General features: G+C 31.3%; 2 protein-coding genes across 3 annotated transcripts; both read left to right on the forward strand.

The window, feature by feature from the left end:
* The first annotated feature begins 469 nt into the window (after nt 1-469).
* Nucleotides 470-4,222, forward strand: LOC7471133 (uncharacterized). Of its 2 annotated transcripts, XM_052450890.1 has the most exons (9): nt 470-737; nt 1,580-1,660; nt 1,771-1,859; nt 1,945-2,019; nt 2,498-2,622; nt 2,697-2,729; nt 2,784-2,909; nt 3,013-3,075; nt 3,813-4,222. In XM_052450890.1, exons 1-9 carry the CDS (start codon nt 615-617, stop codon nt 3,941-3,943), a joined length of 846 nt encoding a protein of 281 aa, XP_052306850.1. In that variant the 5' UTR covers nt 470-614; the 3' UTR covers nt 3,944-4,222. The 2 variants fall into 2 exon arrangements, with proteins under 2 accessions (XP_052306850.1, XP_052306848.1); XM_052450888.1 differs by having other exon boundaries at nt 2,697-2,909.
* A 10,349-nt stretch (nt 4,223-14,571) lies between these two features.
* On the forward strand, nt 14,572-18,317 carry LOC7488620 (protein SULFUR DEFICIENCY-INDUCED 1). Its single transcript, XM_024595073.2, has 4 exons — nt 14,572-14,889; nt 15,865-16,077; nt 16,920-17,075; nt 17,700-18,317. Exons 1-4 carry the CDS (start codon nt 14,758-14,760, stop codon nt 18,111-18,113), a joined length of 915 nt encoding a protein of 304 aa, XP_024450841.1. The 5' UTR covers nt 14,572-14,757; the 3' UTR covers nt 18,114-18,317.
* Nucleotides 18,318-21,296: the final 2,979 nt, after the last annotated feature.

The following is a 21,296-nucleotide window of genomic DNA, read 5'->3' on the forward strand; positions in this document are numbered from 1 at the left end:
TTGGTACTATATATTAAATATAAAACCAAGTTGAGCTACTTACTTTTATAGGGAAAATGTCATAAAAGTCTATAACATTTAGAATTAATTTTAATTAGATCCCAAATCTAGTTTTCATCTCAATTAGGACCAAATGTAGCAATGAATACTCAATTAGATTCTTCGATCGTCTTTAGTCAACAAAATTGTTTAGTAAATAATTTAAATTCTATAAGATCATGCAAAAATCACCAAATTATATATAAAAAAACAATATTCTTACATTTATTTATATAATCTGTCTTATTTCGTGATGGTATAAATATAAATTACATGTTTTATTTAACCATTATATTAATATAAACTAATAGAAGGATTCGATTGAACATCTATCGATATTTCAGGGACTTAATTGAGATACAAAATACATGGGGGGCCTAAATTATGTATGTAAATCAGGGGCTTTTCAAGAGGATTCCCCTATATTATATTATATTATTTTGGGTGTAGAGTTGAATTAGAGCAGTAAGAAACGCAACATTTTCTGCTAATTGCCTAGGGTTTTAAAGGGTTTCTCTCTCTACTACTGCCACCACCACCACTAGAGCACTAGTATAATCTGAACAAGACAAGCCATGGATAGATACACCCGAGTCGAAAAGCCAAAGCCCGAGTCTCCCATAAACGAGAATGAGATCCGTATCACTTCCGGTGGCCCCCTCCGTAACTATATCAGCTATGGCACTTCTCTTCTCCAGGTACCACCTCCTCCTCCTCCCTCTTTTGTTTTTAATTTTTTAAAAAAAAATTATACATGGACTGCTGTGATTAGTCGTAATAATAATGATTTCGTTGCTGTTACTTGATTTGGTTTAATGGGGTTTCTAGGTTTTGGGGCATGCTGTATCTGTGTAGGGTTTTTAGTATTTTTATTGCTTGTTTCCTTCTGTTTTCTTTCTAATCTTTTTGTGTTTTCTTAGGTTGGTTCTTATGATTATCATTTTGTTGAAACCCCAGTTGAGCAAGCATTGAAGAGGGTTTTGATTTTTGTGCATTCTGGTTTTCTCTTTAATGGGCATGGTTGTGTGTTTTTTTGCAGCACCGAGCATTTTCTGCTGTGGATTTAGTTATCTTCTGACCTGATGATAAGTTGCAATCATACGCAATAACATGTTTGATAGAGTTCTAAGAACTCGGAGTGGGTTCATTTTGCTCAAATATTGATGCTTTTAGTACTAAATTGGTACTTTTGGCTAATTGATGCTAATGTTACCTAGCGATTATAGGCATTGTCTTGATCATTTGCAAGTGAAAAATGCTAAACAAATTGGTTCCTTAAATAGAAAAGTGCAATAGTCATGAGTTGAAAATGATTTGATAACTTTCGTTATAACGATTTGGCTTTGTCCTTTTCTTTTGTTTTTGGTATAATTTATTGGCCTTTTCTGGGATTTGTTCTTGCACTGCACTTGTCTTTATTTTCTTCATTCAGGTACTATGCGTCCATAAATATAACAATTTGGTCCAATTATTTTCATTGCATCGTTATTAGGGTATGTTGTTGACTTCTGTATGATGGTTGTTTGTGATATTTTACCAGGAGAAACATGTTAAGGAGATTGTCTTGAAAGCCATGGGACAGGCAATCAGCAAGACAGTATCTGTTGCAGAAGGTATAAAGGTGGGTATGCCTTTCAGACTGATATTTTTGAGTCACCAATACTTTTCCCTGCTCCCCTCTCCCTGTAAAGAAACATGCAGAACTAATTCGCCTTGTTAATACTAACTCAGCGGAGAAATCCTCGTTTGCACCAAGATACTACCATCAGCTCAGTGAGCATAACTGATGTTTGGGAACCATTAGAAGAGGGCCTTGTACCGTAAGTTTTTTGAATCAGTTTTATACTATCCAGTTCCTGGCTTGAGTGTACTTGATGCTTCAGTGGTGGCAAAAACCTGTAACAGTGTGGAACAGACGCGCCAGGTCTCAATGATTACGATCACCTTATCTTTTAGGGAGCTAAACAAAATGTCTCCTGGGTAAGTTCATTAGTCCATCATGTTAGTGATATAAAAAATTGTTCCTCATGTCGCTCGTGTTTCACTCAAAATTAGGCTTTCCACTCCAACAAACACACTATGTCTTGTACCTCACAACTTGTTTTCTTTCAATTCTTTCAAAACTGAAAATCCAACCAATCAAAGTCAGAGGCTTTTGCAATGCTTTCAAATTATAAATATAGTGAGATTAGGGAAGCTACTACAATGGACCAGAAAAAACCACGCAAAATATTTTTCTTCATTTCTAATTTTCAAGGGGATTTCAAAGTTCTGCCTCAATATGCTATTTTCAGGGAGACCAATCAAAGAAATGTTTTTAGTCAGTTAAGGGTCCATGACCTGCCTATAGGATATCTCAGTAGTAGCATGTATGAACTGATGCATACTGTGCACATATATTGATTTTTCTACTGGACTGTTGTAGCCCTTTGTATAAATGGATATCTTTTGTTACCAGGTACCAAGTTCCACACTCCATGAAACAACCAAAGCAGCAAGATCAGCAGCAGCACCACCAGCAGCAGCAGCAGCAGCAGCAGCAACCTAGACAAGCACGTGGTTCCTACAATGCTGTTCCTGAAGGTAAATTGAAAACAAATGGACTATTGTCAATGTTGAAGTGTCTGTTTTAGACTAACATGAATTATAAACTTTAGATTCATATGGCCGAGGTGATTCGTATGGCCGAGGTGATTCATATGGCCGAGGTGATTCGTATGGCCGAGGTGATTCATATGGCCGAGGACGTGGTAGAGGGAGAGGACGGAACTGGGGCCGGGGTGGATATGGATACGGAAACAATCAGGGTAACTACTACCAAGGAAGCTATCGGGGAAATTATCACGGGAACTATCAGGGAAACTATCAAGGTATTAGTTATGAACATCGAGTTATTGATGGTGATGGCTTTTATTTTCTCTTACTTGTCCGTGAGTGCAGATCATAACCTTGAATTCACACTTTCTCCAATAGATAATGGTGGTTACTCAAATCAGGGCCGTGGTGGGGGTCGGGGCAGGAATTGGGGTTATCGTGGTAAGTTACTTCTTTTACAGAATACCCATGCTAATCGTTCATGTTGACACTGGCTGTGAATTCTAGGAGTTGTGATGCAGCACAGCTTAGGAAGCTGTTCTGGAACTGAGTTGCAGGACTGTTTAGGGCTATGAATAGTGGTGTGAATGGTACTTTTAGGGTTTGAGTAGATCTTTTGATGGTCAATATCTATAGATTGATGGGGCTTGAACATGTGGATGTTTAGGAATTCAATGGAGGTTGTCTGATGGTTGGAAAATAGGATTTAAGTTGCAAGAAATTGTAGAAACTATTAGAGACACTAATATGATTTCTAGGACACCTAGAGGTAGAGAAACCTAAGCTTCATGCCTAGGGTTTTTAGGAGTCACGTGGGAAGATCAAGTCGCAATATCAAAAGGAAAGTTACTAGAATTTTATTCATAAACAGTAATGCAAATATTGAAAGACTAAACAGAAATAAAGCCTGGATCCAGACAATTTTCCAGATTTTCTAGCAAATCTCGAAATTACATCAATACCCTTGTCTGCAATTTTATTTTTTAAAATTTTGCTTGTTTTTTTGTCTGCCTCAAGCTGGCATCAAATGTGTTTATACTAGCATAATGTTTTAGGCATTTGATTGACACTAGTTAATGCTAAATGTGAATCTTCCACTTTGATGGTGGAATTAATTCCTGCAGTCTAACTTTAGACGTGCTTCAGATGCCTTTGTACTGATGACATGATTGTTATAGGAACTGGATATGAAAGAGGCAGAGGTGGAGGGGGCAGAGGCTATGGCCAAGGTCGTGGAAGGATGGCCAATCACTCAAGGGGCGGCGGAGGTGGCAATGGCAACAGCAACGGCAACGGCAACCAAGCTTAAAAAGAGAATGGTGTTCTCTCCTTTTGCTTCAGCGAAATGCTTGCCTAGGCCAGTGGGCTGGATTTTAATCCCAATACTTGTGTTAATGGCGTGAAATGTGGCTTGCGATCTCAGGCAGTTGTTTTGAATTTTCTCTATCATATGATTTGGGCGAGGTTGTCCGTTTGGTTTTTGCATTTAGCCATGAGCAAGAGGAGTTTTATTATAATGCTGTAATTATTTTGCCCTTGTGGTTACCCTGTTCATATTATCTTATTATATTTCTTTATTCCTTTCCAAGCCTTTTTACTCCTCTTCATGTCCATATCCAAATCTGTGTGACTTGTGACTAGCCCGGGGCAGTTTTTTAACTCTTTTTTTAAAAAACTTGGATGGAAGATGACCTAGCTAAGCAACTCATTATCTTTTTAGGTTACGGGCTGGGGTGCCGTGCAAGATAACTTTTCACTTTGCTCATAAGAATGGCCGTGCAAAAAGACCTTCGAAGTGAAGTAACCATGGAGACATGTTGTGCTGTGCTCATGTTGTTTGTTGCGATTCCACTGCCTGCAGCCCTTGCAGCAGACAGGAATGACAGTCTGCAATTTCTTAGTTATATTTAGATTCTCGGAAGAATATTGGCAGTTTTGGTTATGCTTCGAGCCTATTTAAAGTAGGGTTAAACTATTTAGCTATTTTAAAATTGTTCTATTAAAAATAAATAATGATGGTTGTTCGCGGGTCAGATTATTTATTTTTAATATAAAAAATATTTAAATGTTATTAATATAAAAAATATTTAAGTGTTATTAATATATTTTTTAGTAGAAAAAAATATATGGGAATTGATATGATGTGAACTGATCAACTTGACGGGTTAAAAGATAACCCAGATAACTGTTAAAAATGTAGTTTGATTAAAAAGATTTAAGGCAACATCTTTTTTTAAAAAAAAAAATTAAGACAAAAACATATTGGATCGGCCCAAGTCAACCTGTAAATCCACGACCCGAATTATGAGATATGGATAATCTCATGGAAAACAAATCGAGACAAATTATAAAACTCAATTATCAATCAAACTAATGTTGAAGGATAAAATTGAAAAAAAAAAGATAAAAAACAAAACAACTCGAGTCAATACAATTAATCTATCAAAGTTGCAACCTAAGTCATATTACCGGGATAACCTCATAGAAAGCAAATTGAAACAAATTATGAAGTTCAATTCCCAATCAATCCAGTGTTGAAAAATAAAATTAAAAAATATCAATTAAAAAAAAACAAAAAATAACTTGAATAAATTCGGGTTAACTTGCCAAACCTGTGACCAAGACAATGAGTTCGGGATAATCTTATAGAAAGCAAAACAAAAGAAAATTATGAAGTCTAATTCCAAATCAACCAAATGTTGAAGGATTGAATTAAAAAAAAATTAACTTAAAAAATACATAAAATAAATTAAGTTAACTTTTCAAATTCACGAGTCAAATCATAAGATGGGATAAACAAATATAATATTGAATGATAAACTTATAAATAATAAAAAAGGTAAATCTAAACAAAAAAAAAGTGAGGAGGGGAACAGTGAATCCCCCTCCTCAACTAATCTTTGTTAATTTTCTTAAATAACCCTAGACTAAATATTTAATACAGTTAACCCCTCATTAAAAAAGTAGTTACAATAAAGGGAAGAGATCAAAAGTAAAAAGCCAAATTCAAAGAAAACTAATGGATTGATGAATTGTATAAAACTCTGGATAAATTGTTTTTTTTTATAGCATTATTCACCAAGGAAAAGGGGAGGCTGATCCTACCATGAAGAGGGGAGAGAATTAATGGATTGATGAATGATAACAATTATATAAAAAATATTAATTTATTAAACAGTATTTTATTATTTTAATAACCCTAATTACTCAAGGATGTTTAATTTGAAATCAACATTGCTCTCAATCATATAAAAAACAAGGATTGCAGGGGCAAAAGTCTTTGATTTGAATCTCTCCTCAATAATTAATCAAGATTATGATATAAAAGACTAATTTATGATATGGATTTTTCACAAGATCATCCTTGTTAGGTTTGGTTTGTTGGAGGATAGAAGTTCCTCTATCCATGTTCAAGTCAATTTTAATTAATTTTCAAAGAAAGGGACATGTATTGGTTTTCATTGGTGAGATCAAATTTAAAAAATGTATTTTCATTTTTTTTTTAATTTTTAATTTGATTTTGTGAAATTTTGTTGCCTTATTTAAGAAAATTAAAATGATTAGAGAAATGTTATATATATATCCTTGTTAAATCATCTTTCAATTTACATGATCCAAATAATCATTATAATATCAACTAATGAATTTGTGAAAATAAAAATAAGTTAAAAATCAATAAAGAAATCCCTCAAGAATAAAATCTATGTTTTTTTTTACATCTTTGTATAAAATCTAAAACTTTTTTCAGTGTGAGTAAATATCTCAAACATAAATTATATTGCATGATAGATAAATTAATAAATAATTGAAAAAAAAAGAATTATAGTTTTTAAAAATTTTATTTTTTTATTAACTTTTCTCTCTTCTTGAATTGGAATCAATAATATTTAACATGTGTTCTTTTTTCTTTTAAAAGATGCATGGAATTAATAAAAATTGACCAATAATAGTTGAGAGAATTTATGTTTTTTTTTATTATGACCAATAATTACTCTATTAATATAGTTTTAAAAAATAAATACAAAAATACAACAAAAAAATATAATGGATTTCATGATTCCCACCTAAATTCACAAATAAGATTTTTAACTCTTCTTCCTTGTATCTAACTTTATCGTGTAGAGTAATTATCAATGATTATTTTTTAAATAATATAAAAAACTCTTAAGTTATGAGAGTTTTATTTCTTCCACAGTAGCATCAATTATTGTCCTGCTCTCTTACAAAAATGGAGACAAATCTCACAAATGTGTCCAACGCTGTGGTGGGTGCATCAAAATTTAATGAACCTGACAGCCTTGTCGTCCAGGTTCACTTTTTAAATGAATCGACCTGAAATTACGTCAAGTATTCAGGAGAAAGATCAATTATTGTCCCACTTGTTTTTTTTTTTTTTTAGAAATCATTAACATAAAATATTAACAAGGTCAATCGATACTTATCTCTGTATTTTTAGGTATATAAGAATCTTTAAAATAATTTATAGTGCATCTCTAATGGTATATATTTTTTTATTAATGACGTGTAAAAAATATTTTTTCTTCATTAATAGAGTGAAAATAATATTTATTCATCCTTAAAGCTATCCATGTAAGATGACATTCTAACTCCTCATCTTCATAAAAAAAAATAAGATTTATAGGTTATAAAAACCCTATGAATCCTTCAAAATTGTTAGGTACACGATCTTTATTTTTTATTGTGTATTTATTTTCAGAGTTTTTTTCTCTAAAATATCATTGTTTTTTCTCTCAAAAAGATACTTAAGCATAAGAGAATCCCCAAGTCCACCAAGTAGGACCTTTTACAGGTACCACGCATCGACCATCTTGAGTAAGGAGAATGGATCAGATTGCTAGAACCAAGAGAGTAACTAATTATTTAACACATAAGCCTTATTTTTAACCTATTATCTTGAGTAAGGATAATTTTCTTATTTTAAAATCCTTAAAAATTCAATTGATTTGAGGGAATTATCATAATTTCTCTATCCAATAACCACATTTAAATTCTAAATAATCAATTTACATTTTTCTAATTTGACAATCAGCTATGCATTTGTAGTTTTACATCAACCCTTGATTCACCGTTAATAACAAAGGCTTAATATCTTTCATATCCAATGTTTTGCAATTCACTTTATGCTCACTTAGTGTTGTCGACTTTAACTTTAGATGCAATAATCCAATAATACCTATGGATAGTACTCTAATCTAATTATAGATTCTTCAATTCATTTAATCCTCTCAGCATTCATGAATAATTCATTGACTTCAGCAACTATGTTCATTCTTTTAAAAAATCCCTATCTTAATTTAAACCTAGGTGACATATTTATCCTCTTTTAAGATCATCAATATCTCTACCAAAATTTCAGCAAGGTTTCCTCTTAAATAGATCATTCCCATATTTCCTCAACTTGTAAATCACACACACACACACACACACACAAAGATGTATTTATGATCTGATCATCCTAGATCTTATTCTAACATGGCTTTATGGCAACCACACAACTACTTCATTAACACTTAATCATAATCAATCTTCTAACATTCTATACAATTTCATATTAAATGATAAAATTAACATACAAGACAATTAAAATAATAAATGACAGTTAAATACTACAATTAAAATTTATATATACCTCCAAATAACATTACTTAATATACATGTCACAACATACAAAATCAGTTATTTACTAACTCATTAGATAATTATATACACATGGACATTACTTTCATCTATAAAAAGATAATCTATTAATGATCCCCTGCTTTTATCTAACCAAAGTAATCAATATCATAAATGTCTGAATACCATTACAAGTATTAAAACATATACAATAAACTAACCAAAGTTTTTTTTTATTCTTATTCTTATACAACCTATCACTTTTATCCAACAATTTAATAATTACAAGCATAATTGAAGTCCACTTAATTTCAACCATCCCACATGAATGTTTATATCTTCAGCTAACTCATCTGGTTGCCAATAAATAAAGCTATTCTTTATAGATGTCATAACTCCGGCTAACCCATTTAGTTGCCAATCAACCCGGCTATTTTTTATGGATGCAATAACTCAGGTTAACCTAATTGGTTGGAAAATTAATCCGACTATCCCTTACAAATGCCATAACTTCGATGAACCTACTTGGTTTTAAATCAATCTAGCTATCCCATATGGGTGCCATAACTCCTTCCAGCCCAATTGGTTGCCAATCAATCTAGTTATCCTTTACAGATACCATAAATTCAGCTAACCCACTTGATTGCCAATCAATCTAACTATCTTTTAGGAGTATCATAACTCCGACTAACTCATTTGATTGTTAATCATTGTAGTTATCAAATTCATACTATTATTATTTCCTTCACTTTTTACATCACATCAGCAATACATAATAACTCAAAAATAAAATACTTAAATGATATTTAATTTCAAATGAGGTGGGAGCACCTACATATTGTTTGAGCTTTAATCGTGATTTTTTAATGCCTTTATGATACCACGACCTCTTTTATACCCATTCAATCTAAATTGAAAATTCCATTTCAACTTCTCATTCACTCCACATTCTTGACTTAATTAACAAGAGAAACTTCTTATGATCCACACATACGTATACACTAATACACTCAAATTTCATTCTTATAACTTCCATCATTTATGTCTTACATCAAGAACAATTTTAAACAAATTAGAAGTTAACTAATTCTAGCCGATTAACTTAATCACTCAAGAACACTGTTTAATAATTTAATCATAACTAAAGTTATATAATTTGCTTTTAGGAGTGGATTGTCTCTTATGAAAGCTAAGATATGAAGCTACAACTTTTATGAAGGGAATAAAACTCAGTTCTACCATTAATGCACCAAAAACTACCCGTTATAGCAATATTTTAAATATATCTAGTAAGGTTCAGTCCAACCTTCCTCAGGTCTTAATCCACATCTGGAGTTTTAATACTCCAAATTAAGCAAAGTTAATTATTTTTAAAAGCTAACATCCCTAGATATAATTTTTGTGAAGAAATGTATTTCAAATTCTATCATTTTTAAGTCCTAAACTCGTCTGGAACTTAGGTGATGAAACTATCCAGTTTTCTAGCTTAAGGTTTTGACATGCAACCAGGTATTTTCATTTATCTCTTCATCATTCAAAGCAAACATTTTCATTCCATATATTTTATAGCACCATTAAACACAACCTCCAATTTAACCATAGCTTCTTAATAAGATTAACATGCTACTGTATCTTACTTTCATAATTCTTCACACCACTAATTCATTAACTATTATTCATTTATAATTTCATTCCATCTAATCATACTTTATTTATTCAACTTACTCATAAGATGAAATTGTAAAAAAAAAAACCATTCTCTCTACTTAAATTCCATTTAATATGTATCAAATTAAAAATCAATTCAAGTTCCTCAAAATGGCCGACCTTATATGTATATCATCTACTTCTTATACTTTTCAATTCCATAAAAAATCCACACCATTTTCATTTATTTTACTATCCATTAATTTGATTTGTCAATAATCCATACACAATTTCATTGAATTAAACAATACAATTTCTCAATATTTCTCACAATAATTGTAAGACCTAAATTTTTTATCAAAATTCAAGCCCGAGTCAGCCCAAACCCAACCTATGTTAACCTAGGTATATAAGAAAAAGTTGCAAGAGAATTTTTTTCTCTCTTCTAATTTTTATGGCCGCCGTGACCCTCCTCTCATCAAACCAAGGATTTTAGTTTTTGATCTTGAGTTTTTTGGGTTCAAGAAAGGTGGAAATAGCAAGTAAGTGGTTCTCTCTCAGGTTAATTACTTTTAATTATGATTTGCTTATGAAAGGATTAAAGAAGAGATTAGAGTTTATAAGAATTTTAGGTTTATGTTGTTAAGATTGATTCATGATTATCAGGAGTTTAAGATTAAGTGATTGATTTTGGGTGTGTTGTTAGAAATAAGAATTTGTGAGTTTATTTATTTAAATTGATTTTTATGGGTTAAGAAGAGATCATAATTACTTTTAATTATGATTTTCTTATGAAAAGATTAAAGAAAGATTAGAGTTTATAAGAATTTAAAGTTTATGCTGTTAAGATTGATTCATGATTATTAGGAGTTTAAGATTAAGTAATTGATTTTGGGTGTGTTGTTAAAAATAAGGATCTGTGAGTTTATTTATTTAAATTGATTTTTATAGGTTAAGAAATTTATTTCAACTTTGTTGGAAAATCTGGACAGAATGGTCTTGAGGTTGAACATGAAAAATTTTATTTGGTCCTTGATTTATGAAATTTACAGTTTAGTCCCTAAACTTTGGAGAAATTATAATTTGACCCCTAAATGTATTTTGAGATTCTAGGTAGTGTTAATATGAGGTTAAGGATGATGAATCTCAGTTTGATAACTAATTTAGAATATTTTTAGTTTGGTCCCCAGTCTTGGGAATTTACATTTTAGTCCCTGGAATTTAAAAAAATTACAATTTGGTCCCTAGTTCATTTTGGACAGAATTGAGGATGGTTTATGGGTGAAATTTCAGTATGGTTATGTATTTACAGTTTGGTCCTGCAATTTTGATCCCTGTTTTGGAAAATTATCATTTTAGTCCCTAAACCTAGGAGACTAAACTTGGTTTTCTTGTATGCATTGAAATCCTTAAATTGTGTTGTTTTAGGTTGTTTTTTTTAGTATATTTCATATATTTATTGTAGGTTCTCCTGACGATCTTCAATGGGATTTTCGGGTCTTTCATATGATATTCCTTTTAGTTTTATATTTTTTGAGTGAGTGAGATAATCTTTAATATGCATGTAATATACATACATATAATATGTATGTTGATTATATGATGAGTATGACTAGTTAATTTCTTGAATATTTATATATGTTGTTTTATTTTTTAAATACTCATCTATTCTTGAATTTGCACTCATATTCTGTTAAACTAAATTCTATTCAATATGATATACATTGCTTTGATAATTCTATGAATATCTATTATGCCTTGATATAGGACTTGTCAGTAAGACCATACTAACAGAGAGTAATTAGCATATGTGCACATAATATTTTGTATACCTAGTTGGTGAGAGAGACATCAGCTTGTGGTGACTAATTCTCTCACGGTGATCACCTTCGGGTGTCATCTAGTCACCTTCAGGTGTTATCTGGTCACCTTTGGTGTTATCTAATCTTTAACATGTATTCAACTACTTTATGATAATATGCTTAATATATATATATATCATCTTGCAAATCATTAATATCTTTAAAATGTACATTAAATATTATTCTCTTATTGAGTTGGTTAAACTCACCCCTCATTTTTAATATTATTTCAGGTTCTTAGTTTCTGTTAGCAAGTGGACTTTGTTGAGTGTTCTTGTTTCTTCAGTTTTGGTCGATATGTCCTGCTTATTTCATGAGACTTTCCTTTTAGTTTTTATTCGATATCTCAGACGCTCCACCATTACCTTGTTTTAATTAAGTTTGGATTTTGACAATGTAATGAATATTATGGATTATTGTTTTGTTTTAATTACTGATGAAAAATTTTGAACTATCATTTTGTTTCATTTGTTTTGAATAATATAATATTTTTAAAGATTATAAAATGCCATGTATTTTTAAATAACTTGTTCTTTTGATATGTCCGTTCTAAGACTTAGCGTAGGTGAGGTGTCCTTTTGACACCGCTCCTGCGTTGTCCGTCATAGACTCGAGATTCAAGTTGTGACAATACTCATTTAGGTCAAAATCATAACACATCATCAACATTCATTATACATTTCACAAACCAAACATAACCATAATTTATTTATCTCATCCATTCATCATAAAATCCTAACTCAAAATATAATAAAGATTCAACTATGACTATATAAAATACTTAAATTCATTGAACAACATCAATGCATTGCTAAACACATATGAATAGGAAAACATTTCACTTGACTCTACAACTTCACATTTTCATCTCAGCATGGCCGACCCTTGACTTAATAAAAATCAAGTTTTTTTTATATATAATTTGTCTCAATTTCCTTTAACTTATCACTAATTGTATATCTCATAAATGACAACCCAATCATATTAAAATTTAACATTATAACTATGTGATGACAACATTCCTTCATCAAAATACATACATCATTCAATCATATTCAGTTTCAATATTTAATTTCATTTCAATAATTATATGAATTATGCTACAATACATAATTATACATAATTATAAAGATTGAACCCACTTAAATTCATCCTTCTATTTTTTCTTACTTGGTTGGCGCTTTTGCCTAATTCAACAAGCTTCTTACTTCAATAACAAGTGATTTCACATAATTCTTAAGTTATTCTAGCCTATTTACATGATTTCACAAGTAATTTGTAATTCCCTCCAAAATCATTCAAGAACCCTAATTAGGTAAAAATTTGAAATTCTACACTAACATACTAACTACTTAAATTAATAAGAGTGTTGGGGTTTAAAGATGCATTACCAACCAAGATGGATGCTTACCTTTCCTTTGCAAATCAATGTTTTCAATTTCTCTTTCCTCCTCCAATCTTCTCTCTCTCTTTATCTTTTTTTTTTCTTAAATAGAATCCGATTCCATTTATGATTCTATTCAATTGGCAGAATAAAAAAATAAGGTCTTTTTTTTCAGCCTTCATGCATGTCTCATCTCCTTTTAATCTTTCTTTAACATCCCCTCACACCATCTCTCAAGAGAGAAAAAGAAGAAATTAAAAAGAAAAAAAAAAGATGAAGACTCTTAGTCTCTCTCCCTCCCTTCATAGTTGCACATCAGTTTTTAAAGGGCAAGAGAAGAGTTTCAAGTTAAACTCCAATTTTACCCTTACTTACTGTCTATATGTTATTTTACCCTAACTCCAACACTATTATGAGGTCTTTTAGACTCCAATTAACTTAAAATTTTAACACAGGTTATAATGACATGTCAGGAGATTACTTGTAAAATTATAACTTGATCTAATAGTCACATTGAGAGTTATTTTTTATAGCATGAAACTAGCCAGCAAGCGGTTAATTTTTCCACCAAAATCTGAATTTATATATTATTTTACTTACTTAAATCACAGTATTTACAAACTAATTCATTAGGGACTTATATCCAAACTTATAATAGATTTGTTCCTCAAATTTCATCCATTAACAGGTTAAAACCGCGCGATTGTACGCAAACTTATATCGGCGGTCAAAATTAGTTGTGCATAGAACCATACATTAATTTGTTTAAAGATTCCAAATTACTTTTCTAAGTATTTTCATCTCATATTTATATAAAAAAAATCTCCATAATAATCACTAGTTTATAAATTTTTTGGATTACGGGTTCACATTGTACCTTTTATGTTCGTCGGGTTATATTTTCTAGATTCAGACATATTTTTTATACCAAGTTTAAGCTGACCACATTAAATTTCATTAAACTTTATCCCAGAACATCGCTTTTCCCTTTTATCTCTTCCATTTTATTTTTATTTACTTTTATTTTTCTACTATTTCATACTTTTATTTTCTAAACTAAAATCACATTTATGTCAAATTCCCAAAATTCAAAACCACATTTTTAATTCCAGCACTCAATTTACTTATTTAATATAATAGTTTTTTTATTTATTAATTTCATGTATTTTATTCAGGGGTTTACGTATCACTTAAAACTCTATCAAATTAACTGAATTTCATTAAACAATATCTCTTTTAGTTAAATTTAAAACACAGTTCTCTAAATCATGAGCTTGTCTGTCAAATAAGATGAGGAGGGGAGAGGGGGAGAGAGAGAGAGAGAGAGGATAGCAAGCAATGAACCACAAAACGACACGTGATATATCAATGTAAAAATATTTTGTCTGACAAATTAAGTTGATCAGTATACCTCCATAAACACGTCTACATTCATTCCAGACCTCCTTTCTCGTACATATAAATTCGGACCCACTTTCTATGTGACAGTCTGCTCGATCTCTAGAGAAGGAAACCGACCTCCGGTTCTCTAATATTGTCATATGATCGAAGTGCGTGTAGTTGAGTAGCGTGTGAAGGAGTGAAAGATAGGACATGGAAGCAGCAGCAGCAGGAAGCTCAAGAAAGTGCAGTGCTAATGGTGGTAAAAAAGAGAAGGATCTGTTCCATGTTATTCACAAGGTTCCTGCTGGTGATGGCCCTTATGTTAAAGCCAAGCATGCTCAGGTCTGTTAATTCCCACCTTCCCATATTCATACTGTTCTTTCCCTCATACATCCATGCAGATCGATGAAGCTCTTTACAACCCATGAGCTCGAGTCCATCTACCCAGCTTGGAACCCTAGCTAGCTAGATTCAAAACATTAGCTTATTAAATTGTTCCAGTGATTTGCTATGCAATTATATATATAAATATATTCGTGATAAGCATTTTGCACTGTTATGGTTGACTAGCTACCTGTTCTTTTTCCATTAATTACCCATTAATCCAATGATAATTATGATAATCATTAAGAGGTAATAAATGGGTAATTAGCTAATCAAGTCTTAATTATCACAAGTAATTAACTTCAACACTACAACTCTTTTGATTGTAATTCTAGACCTTCTTCTCACATGTATAAAACCACAAAATTTCAAACTAAAATTAATCAAACGGTACAGACAATTAGTCGTAAGATATCTACCAGAAAATTTTTGTTTACATCGTAAATATTTAGTAATTCCAGCGTGAACACCATAAAATTTATCACTATATAGATGAAATTATGAAAACTCTTCATGATAATCAAGCTCTTGATGTTTTGTTCTTAATTTGGAGGTGTTTTGTTTCATGATCATAGGTTAATCTCCCTTGCTTCTCCTTCAAATTTAATTTGAGAGCAATCTAATTAATTGAGATTAACAGTGTTAATTAAGTGTTCACTCCTTTTTTGTTAATTAAAGTAGATAAAAAATAACGAATTAGTGGTTTAATTTCATATTTAAATTGATTATTTTGTGGAATCCGTATACCATTTAAAGATTTTAATTATTGGATTAAGTTAATTGAAAAGTAAAACATTTATACTAGAAGGAATTAGAGTGTGTTTTTTCTCTCGACAATACTAGAAGTAAAATAACACATTAATTAAAAAAAAATTGTTTTCAAAAACATTTTAAAAAACAGCATATTGATACATTAATATGTGTATATTTCAGCTGGTACAAAAAGACCCAGAAGCAGCCATAGTTTGGTTCTGGAAGGCGATAAATGCAGGAGACAAAGTGGATAGTGCTCTGAAGGACATGGCAGTTGTCATGAAGCAAATAGACAGAACTGAAGAAGCCATTGAAGCTGTCAAGTCTTTCAGAGGCCGTTGCTCAAAGCAAGCCCAGGAATCACTTGATAACGTTCTTATTGACTTGTATAAGGTACCCTTCAAATGCGATTCGCTATACTTTTAATTTCATGCCATGTCCTAAGTTCAATCATCATGTAAGATATTAATTGGCACGAAAAATTACCCACTTGCAAATTTATAATTTATTTTTTCGAGTATTTTTCTTATAGAATTCATTGCTTTTTTATAGTAAAGAAATGAGATTAAGTTTAGACTAAGACCCGTTTGCGAGGGTGGCCTAAATAGAAATTGATTAAAATTTAATTTTTTTCTGTTTAAAATTATTATTTTTTTAATGTTTTTGAATATTTTTAAGCGATAATAGCAAAAATAATATTAAAAAAATTATTTTGATATATTTCTAATTGAAAAGTACTTTGAAAAACAACAATTATCACACTTTCTGTTAGAGAATAATATAAATCATATCTTGGGACCTCACCTAGCAGTTTAAACTATTAAGTTGAGATGGTTCTTTGACATAGTGTCAAAGTCTTGATGACCAAGTGGTCACGAGTTCGAATCTCACCATCCTTATTTATTTGATAAAAATTAGGCACAAAGTAATGTGAGACTGTGCAAGTTTCAAGCCCAAAAGACTTTCACTTGAAGGAGTGTGTTAGAGAATAATATAAATCATATCTTGGGACCTCACCTAACAGCTTAAACTATTGGTTTGAGATGACTCTTTAATATTTTCAAATACTCTTTAACATAGATATTAAATCTGATCGGTTTACTTGGTTAAACTTGGTAACTAGCTGATCTGGTTGACTTGTCAAAACTCAAGTGAAATTTGTACTTTTCAAAACAATGTAGTTTCATTAAGAAAAATAAAGTGGTTAATCTGAATATATATAATTTTCTTTGCAGAAATGTGGGAAAGTAGAGGAGCAGATAGAGTTGATAAAAAGGAAGCTAAGACTAATATACCAAGGAGAGGTATTCAATGGCAAACCCACAAAAACTGCACGCTCCCATGGAAAGAAGTTCCAAGTTTCTGTCAAGCAAGAGACCTCCAGGTTGCTGGTATGGTGTCTGTTATATTATTTATTTATTATTGGGCTTTACATTTTATAGGTTCCCAGCTTTCATTTAGCTCTCGATTATACAGGTTTTTTCAACTCAATTAGTTTTCAACTTGTTATTATTTAATTATATAATGGATTTTTTTTATTAATCTTTGATATGTTGTTTGGTTTTAATATAAAATAAATCAAGTATTTTTTATTAATCTTTGTTGCTTTTCAAATGTATTTTTTCCTTTAAAACCGTATCAAAACTCTTTTTTATTTTTTATTTATTTTTAATACTAGTATATTAAAATTATTAAAAAAAACTAAAAAAACATTAATTCAATACTTGTGTAAGCAAATATATTTTTGAAATGTACTTATACATAATTTCAAAAGCAAAAACAAATGATACCACTAAGTTTTTTTTACAGTGTGTGTTTGTTTTTGCTGTGGCAAAAAAAATTTCTTATTTTAAATTATTATTATTATTTGTTGTTCTTGAATCGTTTTAATATACGGATGTAAAAAATAAATTTAAAAAATAAAAAATATATATTTTATTTTAAAAAAATATTTTATAAAAACAACGCTATTGTCTTCACAGATAGATGCTCAGTGATGTTTTCTATGTGCGCAGGGAAACTTAGGATGGGCCTATATGCAAAAGCCGAACTTCATAGCAGCCGAGGTAGTGTATCAGAAAGCCCAGATGATTGACCCAGATGCTAACAAGGCCTGTAACTTAGCACTCTGCTTGATCAAGCAAGCTCGATACGACGAGGCTCGTTCTGTTCTCCTCGATGTCTCACAGGGAAGACTTCCCGGTTCCGGTGACGTTAAGTCAAGATCACGGGCCGAGGAATTGTTGATGGAAGTGAAATCAAGGGAGACCCCCGATGAGTTAACGGATATGCTGGGCTTTAATCTTGATGAGGATGATGATTTTGTGAAAGGGCTAGAGAAATTGATGAGTGAATGGGCCCCATCTAGATCCAAAAGGCTTCCAATCTTTGAAGAAATCTCTTCATTTAGGGACCCGTTGACTTGTTAATTTTGTATATTTAGGTAGTTTTTTTTTTAAATGTAGGATAAAAAAAAAAGAAAAAAAAGGTGTTTGGTTGAAAAAATAAATATAAAATTGTTCCTGAAATGTATTTTTAAAATATATGTCTTCACGATCTTTGTCTTTTTATTTCAAATCGGTAACCAAATATTATTTTTAAGTAATTAATAAAAGATGTGAACGGTTTAGATACATGGGCAAAACCAATTTCTCAACTTCTTGATCGAGGAGGAGGCGGCGGCGGCGGCGTTTTGGTTTTATTTGAGTTTGAACATTTGATCGACAGAGGCTGCTTCTTAGTTTATATTGTTTTTTTCATCCAGATTCTCAACGGGCAGCTAGGGGTGTTCACGGTCCGGTTTTAACATAAAAAATCAACCGAACCGGAAAATACTATTCCTTGTTAATATAACCCGAACCGAACCGAGAACCGGTTCAAACCGAACCGGTTTTGTTCGGTTCGGGTCGGTTTTTTAGCCTTAGAAACCAGAAAAACCGAAACCAATTAAATAAGAGAAAACTTGGCCGAATCACAATCACTAGACAAACTTGGCCGAATCACATTCAAAAAAATCGTTGTTGAAAACTTTGAATCCAAGCCCTTCGGTTAAGATCTGAAAGATCTCTTTTAGCTGAATCACAATCACTAGATCTATCCAAGCAAGCACAACTACATGTTAACAAAGATTCCAATAACATCCTGCAAAGGCGCAAATTACCGGGACCTTGCTAGCACAACTGCATGTTAATAAAACCAGAAACAAGGATTTTATCCAAGTTTTCTGCCATAAAGTAAAGCAGAGAGTAGAAAGGCAACAATATGAGAGAAAATGAGTTGCTTTAAGCCTTCCTTGTGCACAGAGGAGAGAGAGAGAGGGAGGGGTGGGGTGGGTGGGGTGACTGGAAAGGGAGCAAAGGGAAGGGGAAGGGGAAGGGGGGGGGAGCGGGGAGGGAGGGATAGGTGGGGTGGCTGGAATGAAAATGGGGAAAAGGGAAAGGGAAGAGGGGGGGGAGAGCGGGGAGGGAGGGATAGGTGGGGTAGCTGGAATGGAAAGTGGGGAAAAGGAAAGGGAAAGGAAAGGGGGGCGGCTGGAAAGGTGAGGGGTTGGAAATGTAGGGTTAGGTTAGGGTATTTATTATTTAGGTTTAGTTTCCTTTTATACTTTTTTTGAGATTGAATTAAACCGGTTCGGTTTGGTCCGGTTTAATCGGTTTAAGCCTTTTTAAACCGGAACCGAACCGGACCGGGTGGTTTTTTTTATTTTTTAATCGGTTTATTCGGTTTTTTCTATCGGTTCGGTTTTTTCGGTTAATTTTTTCTCGGTTTTTTCGATTTAATCGGTTGGTCGGTTTTTTTAAACACCCCTACGGGCAGCCACAATGCACGGTCGGTAAGAGTCAAGGATTAAATTTGTCAATCAAAACTATTTATTTGTATTTGAGGATGGCTAAAATATTTGCACTCCTAATTAATAAGCCCGGGAAAGAAAGATTCGAGTATTTTACATTGATTTGCACTCTGTTTTGAAAAATAAATTAAACAGTTCTGTTAAATTAAATTAAATTAATTTAAAATATATTTTTAGAAAAAGGTTTTACTTTACTCCTGGAGAAATTAGAACAGTAATTTGATGGAATTGCTAATAACCCATCAAACATTAAACTAGATATAAGGAGTGAGGTGGTCATTTCACCGTGATATAATTGTTTTTAACACTTTGTATAGGATTAGGTTGGTAGTTTTATTTTTTACAGTGAAATTATCCATGGAATAAAAAACTAGAATGCTTTTCAATCACGAGCGTTATGGTTTTTTTAATTTTTTTTAAATAGTAAAATTATTTTATTGTTTTTAAAAACAAAATCAACATAACTCTCCTAAAATGATTTTTTTTCCTTTTACATTAATTTTATTTTCAATACAAAGTTTACTTAGAGGTATTGTTGTATTTGATCATATAATAAATGTTATTAAAAAAACATATTGGCATATGCAAACCATCGAGTGGAAGGCCCATGCACCGCACTTGCTAAGAGGTGTTTTTCGGGTTACCGGTCATCAGCACCGTCTTTTATGGCATCGTTTAAAAGGTCTTGGCGCCCCTTCTATAATAGGACAGTGTGCGCACCAAACACACCTCTAGTTTGATATTAACAACTATTTTTTTTTCTCTCTCTTCTCATGAACTCCATGTAAGAACCTCTAAATTTAAACCAACTCCTTCAAATTTTTTTTTTTCATATTTGGTCCTTATATTTTTTTTTACTATTTTTTATTTTGAATCATTTATAAAATTATAAATGTTTTTCAATTTCACCCCCTCTTATATTTTATTCTTTCAAATTTGATCTTTTTATTATTATTATTTGTTTTGTTTGAGATAATTTTTTACATTATTTATTTTTACAATTTGATCATCTTTAGGGTTTTTTCTTATCAAATTTGACCCCTATTTTTTTTAATCTTTTTTGCTTTGGAAATATTTTAAAATTGATGTTTTTTTATAATTTTATTCTTCACAATTAAATTGGTTGGGAATTAAGCTTCTCAATTGAAACTGGGTCAAAGACTTCACGAGTTACGAGTTTTAGAGATTAGATCATATTTAGGAGATTCGCCAATGTTTTGTTGGTTCTTTTAAGCTGATATTTTTTTTAATTCTTTTTTTAGAGTTTTTCTTTGTTATTTTTTATAGATTGCATTATATAGGTTCAGTCTCGAGTTTATGATCAAAGTCACCGGTTTCAAAGTTAGCAAGGGTTGACTTTTGTATTTTTATGATTTTTTATCACTAAGTTAGCGAGTTAACTTAAGTTGACTTGATTATTTTATGTTTTTTTTTTTCATTTTTATCCTTCAACATTAGGTTATTCGATAATTAACTTTATGATTTTATTTAGTTTGCTTTCAAACGTGGTTATTCCTGGTATCACGACTGGGCCTGAGATTTTGCATTTTGACCTGAGCGGGCTTGAATCAAGTTTTTTCAATCTTTTTAATATTTTTTAAATTTTTATCTTTCAATATTTTATTTGTTAGAAATTGAGATTCAACTTTTTCATTCTATTTTCTATAGAATTATCACATTCTCATTTGATTTATTAGAAATTGGCATTTAAATTTATTTTTTCTGCTTTTCTTTTCGTGAAATTATCTCAATCTTATGTCTA

This window comes from Populus trichocarpa, chromosome 2 (assembly GCF_000002775.5).
Source record: "Populus trichocarpa isolate Nisqually-1 chromosome 2, P.trichocarpa_v4.1, whole genome shotgun sequence".
In the NCBI taxonomy this organism is placed as follows: Eukaryota; Viridiplantae; Streptophyta; class Magnoliopsida; order Malpighiales; family Salicaceae; genus Populus; species Populus trichocarpa.

Coding starts and splice junctions, on each gene's coding strand:
- LOC7488620 (XM_024595073.2), top strand. CDS start 14,758: ATGGAAGCAGCAGCAGCAGGAAGCTCAAGAAAGTGCAGTGCTAATGGT. Junction 14,890..15,864: donor TTAAAGCCAAGCATGCTCAG/GTCTGTTAATTC, acceptor TGTATATTTCAG/CTGGTACAAAAAGACCCAGA. Junction 17,076..17,699: donor AAGAGACCTCCAGGTTGCTG/GTATGGTGTCTG, acceptor CTATGTGCGCAG/GGAAACTTAGGATGGGCCTA.
- LOC7471133 (XM_052450888.1), top strand. CDS start 615: ATGGATAGATACACCCGAGTCGAAAAGCCAAAGCCCGAGTCTCCCATA. Junction 2,020..2,497: donor CTAAACAAAATGTCTCCTGG/GTAAGTTCATTA, acceptor TTTTGTTACCAG/GTACCAAGTTCCACACTCCA. Junction 3,076..3,812: donor CAGGAATTGGGGTTATCGTG/GTAAGTTACTTC, acceptor TGATTGTTATAG/GAACTGGATATGAAAGAGGC.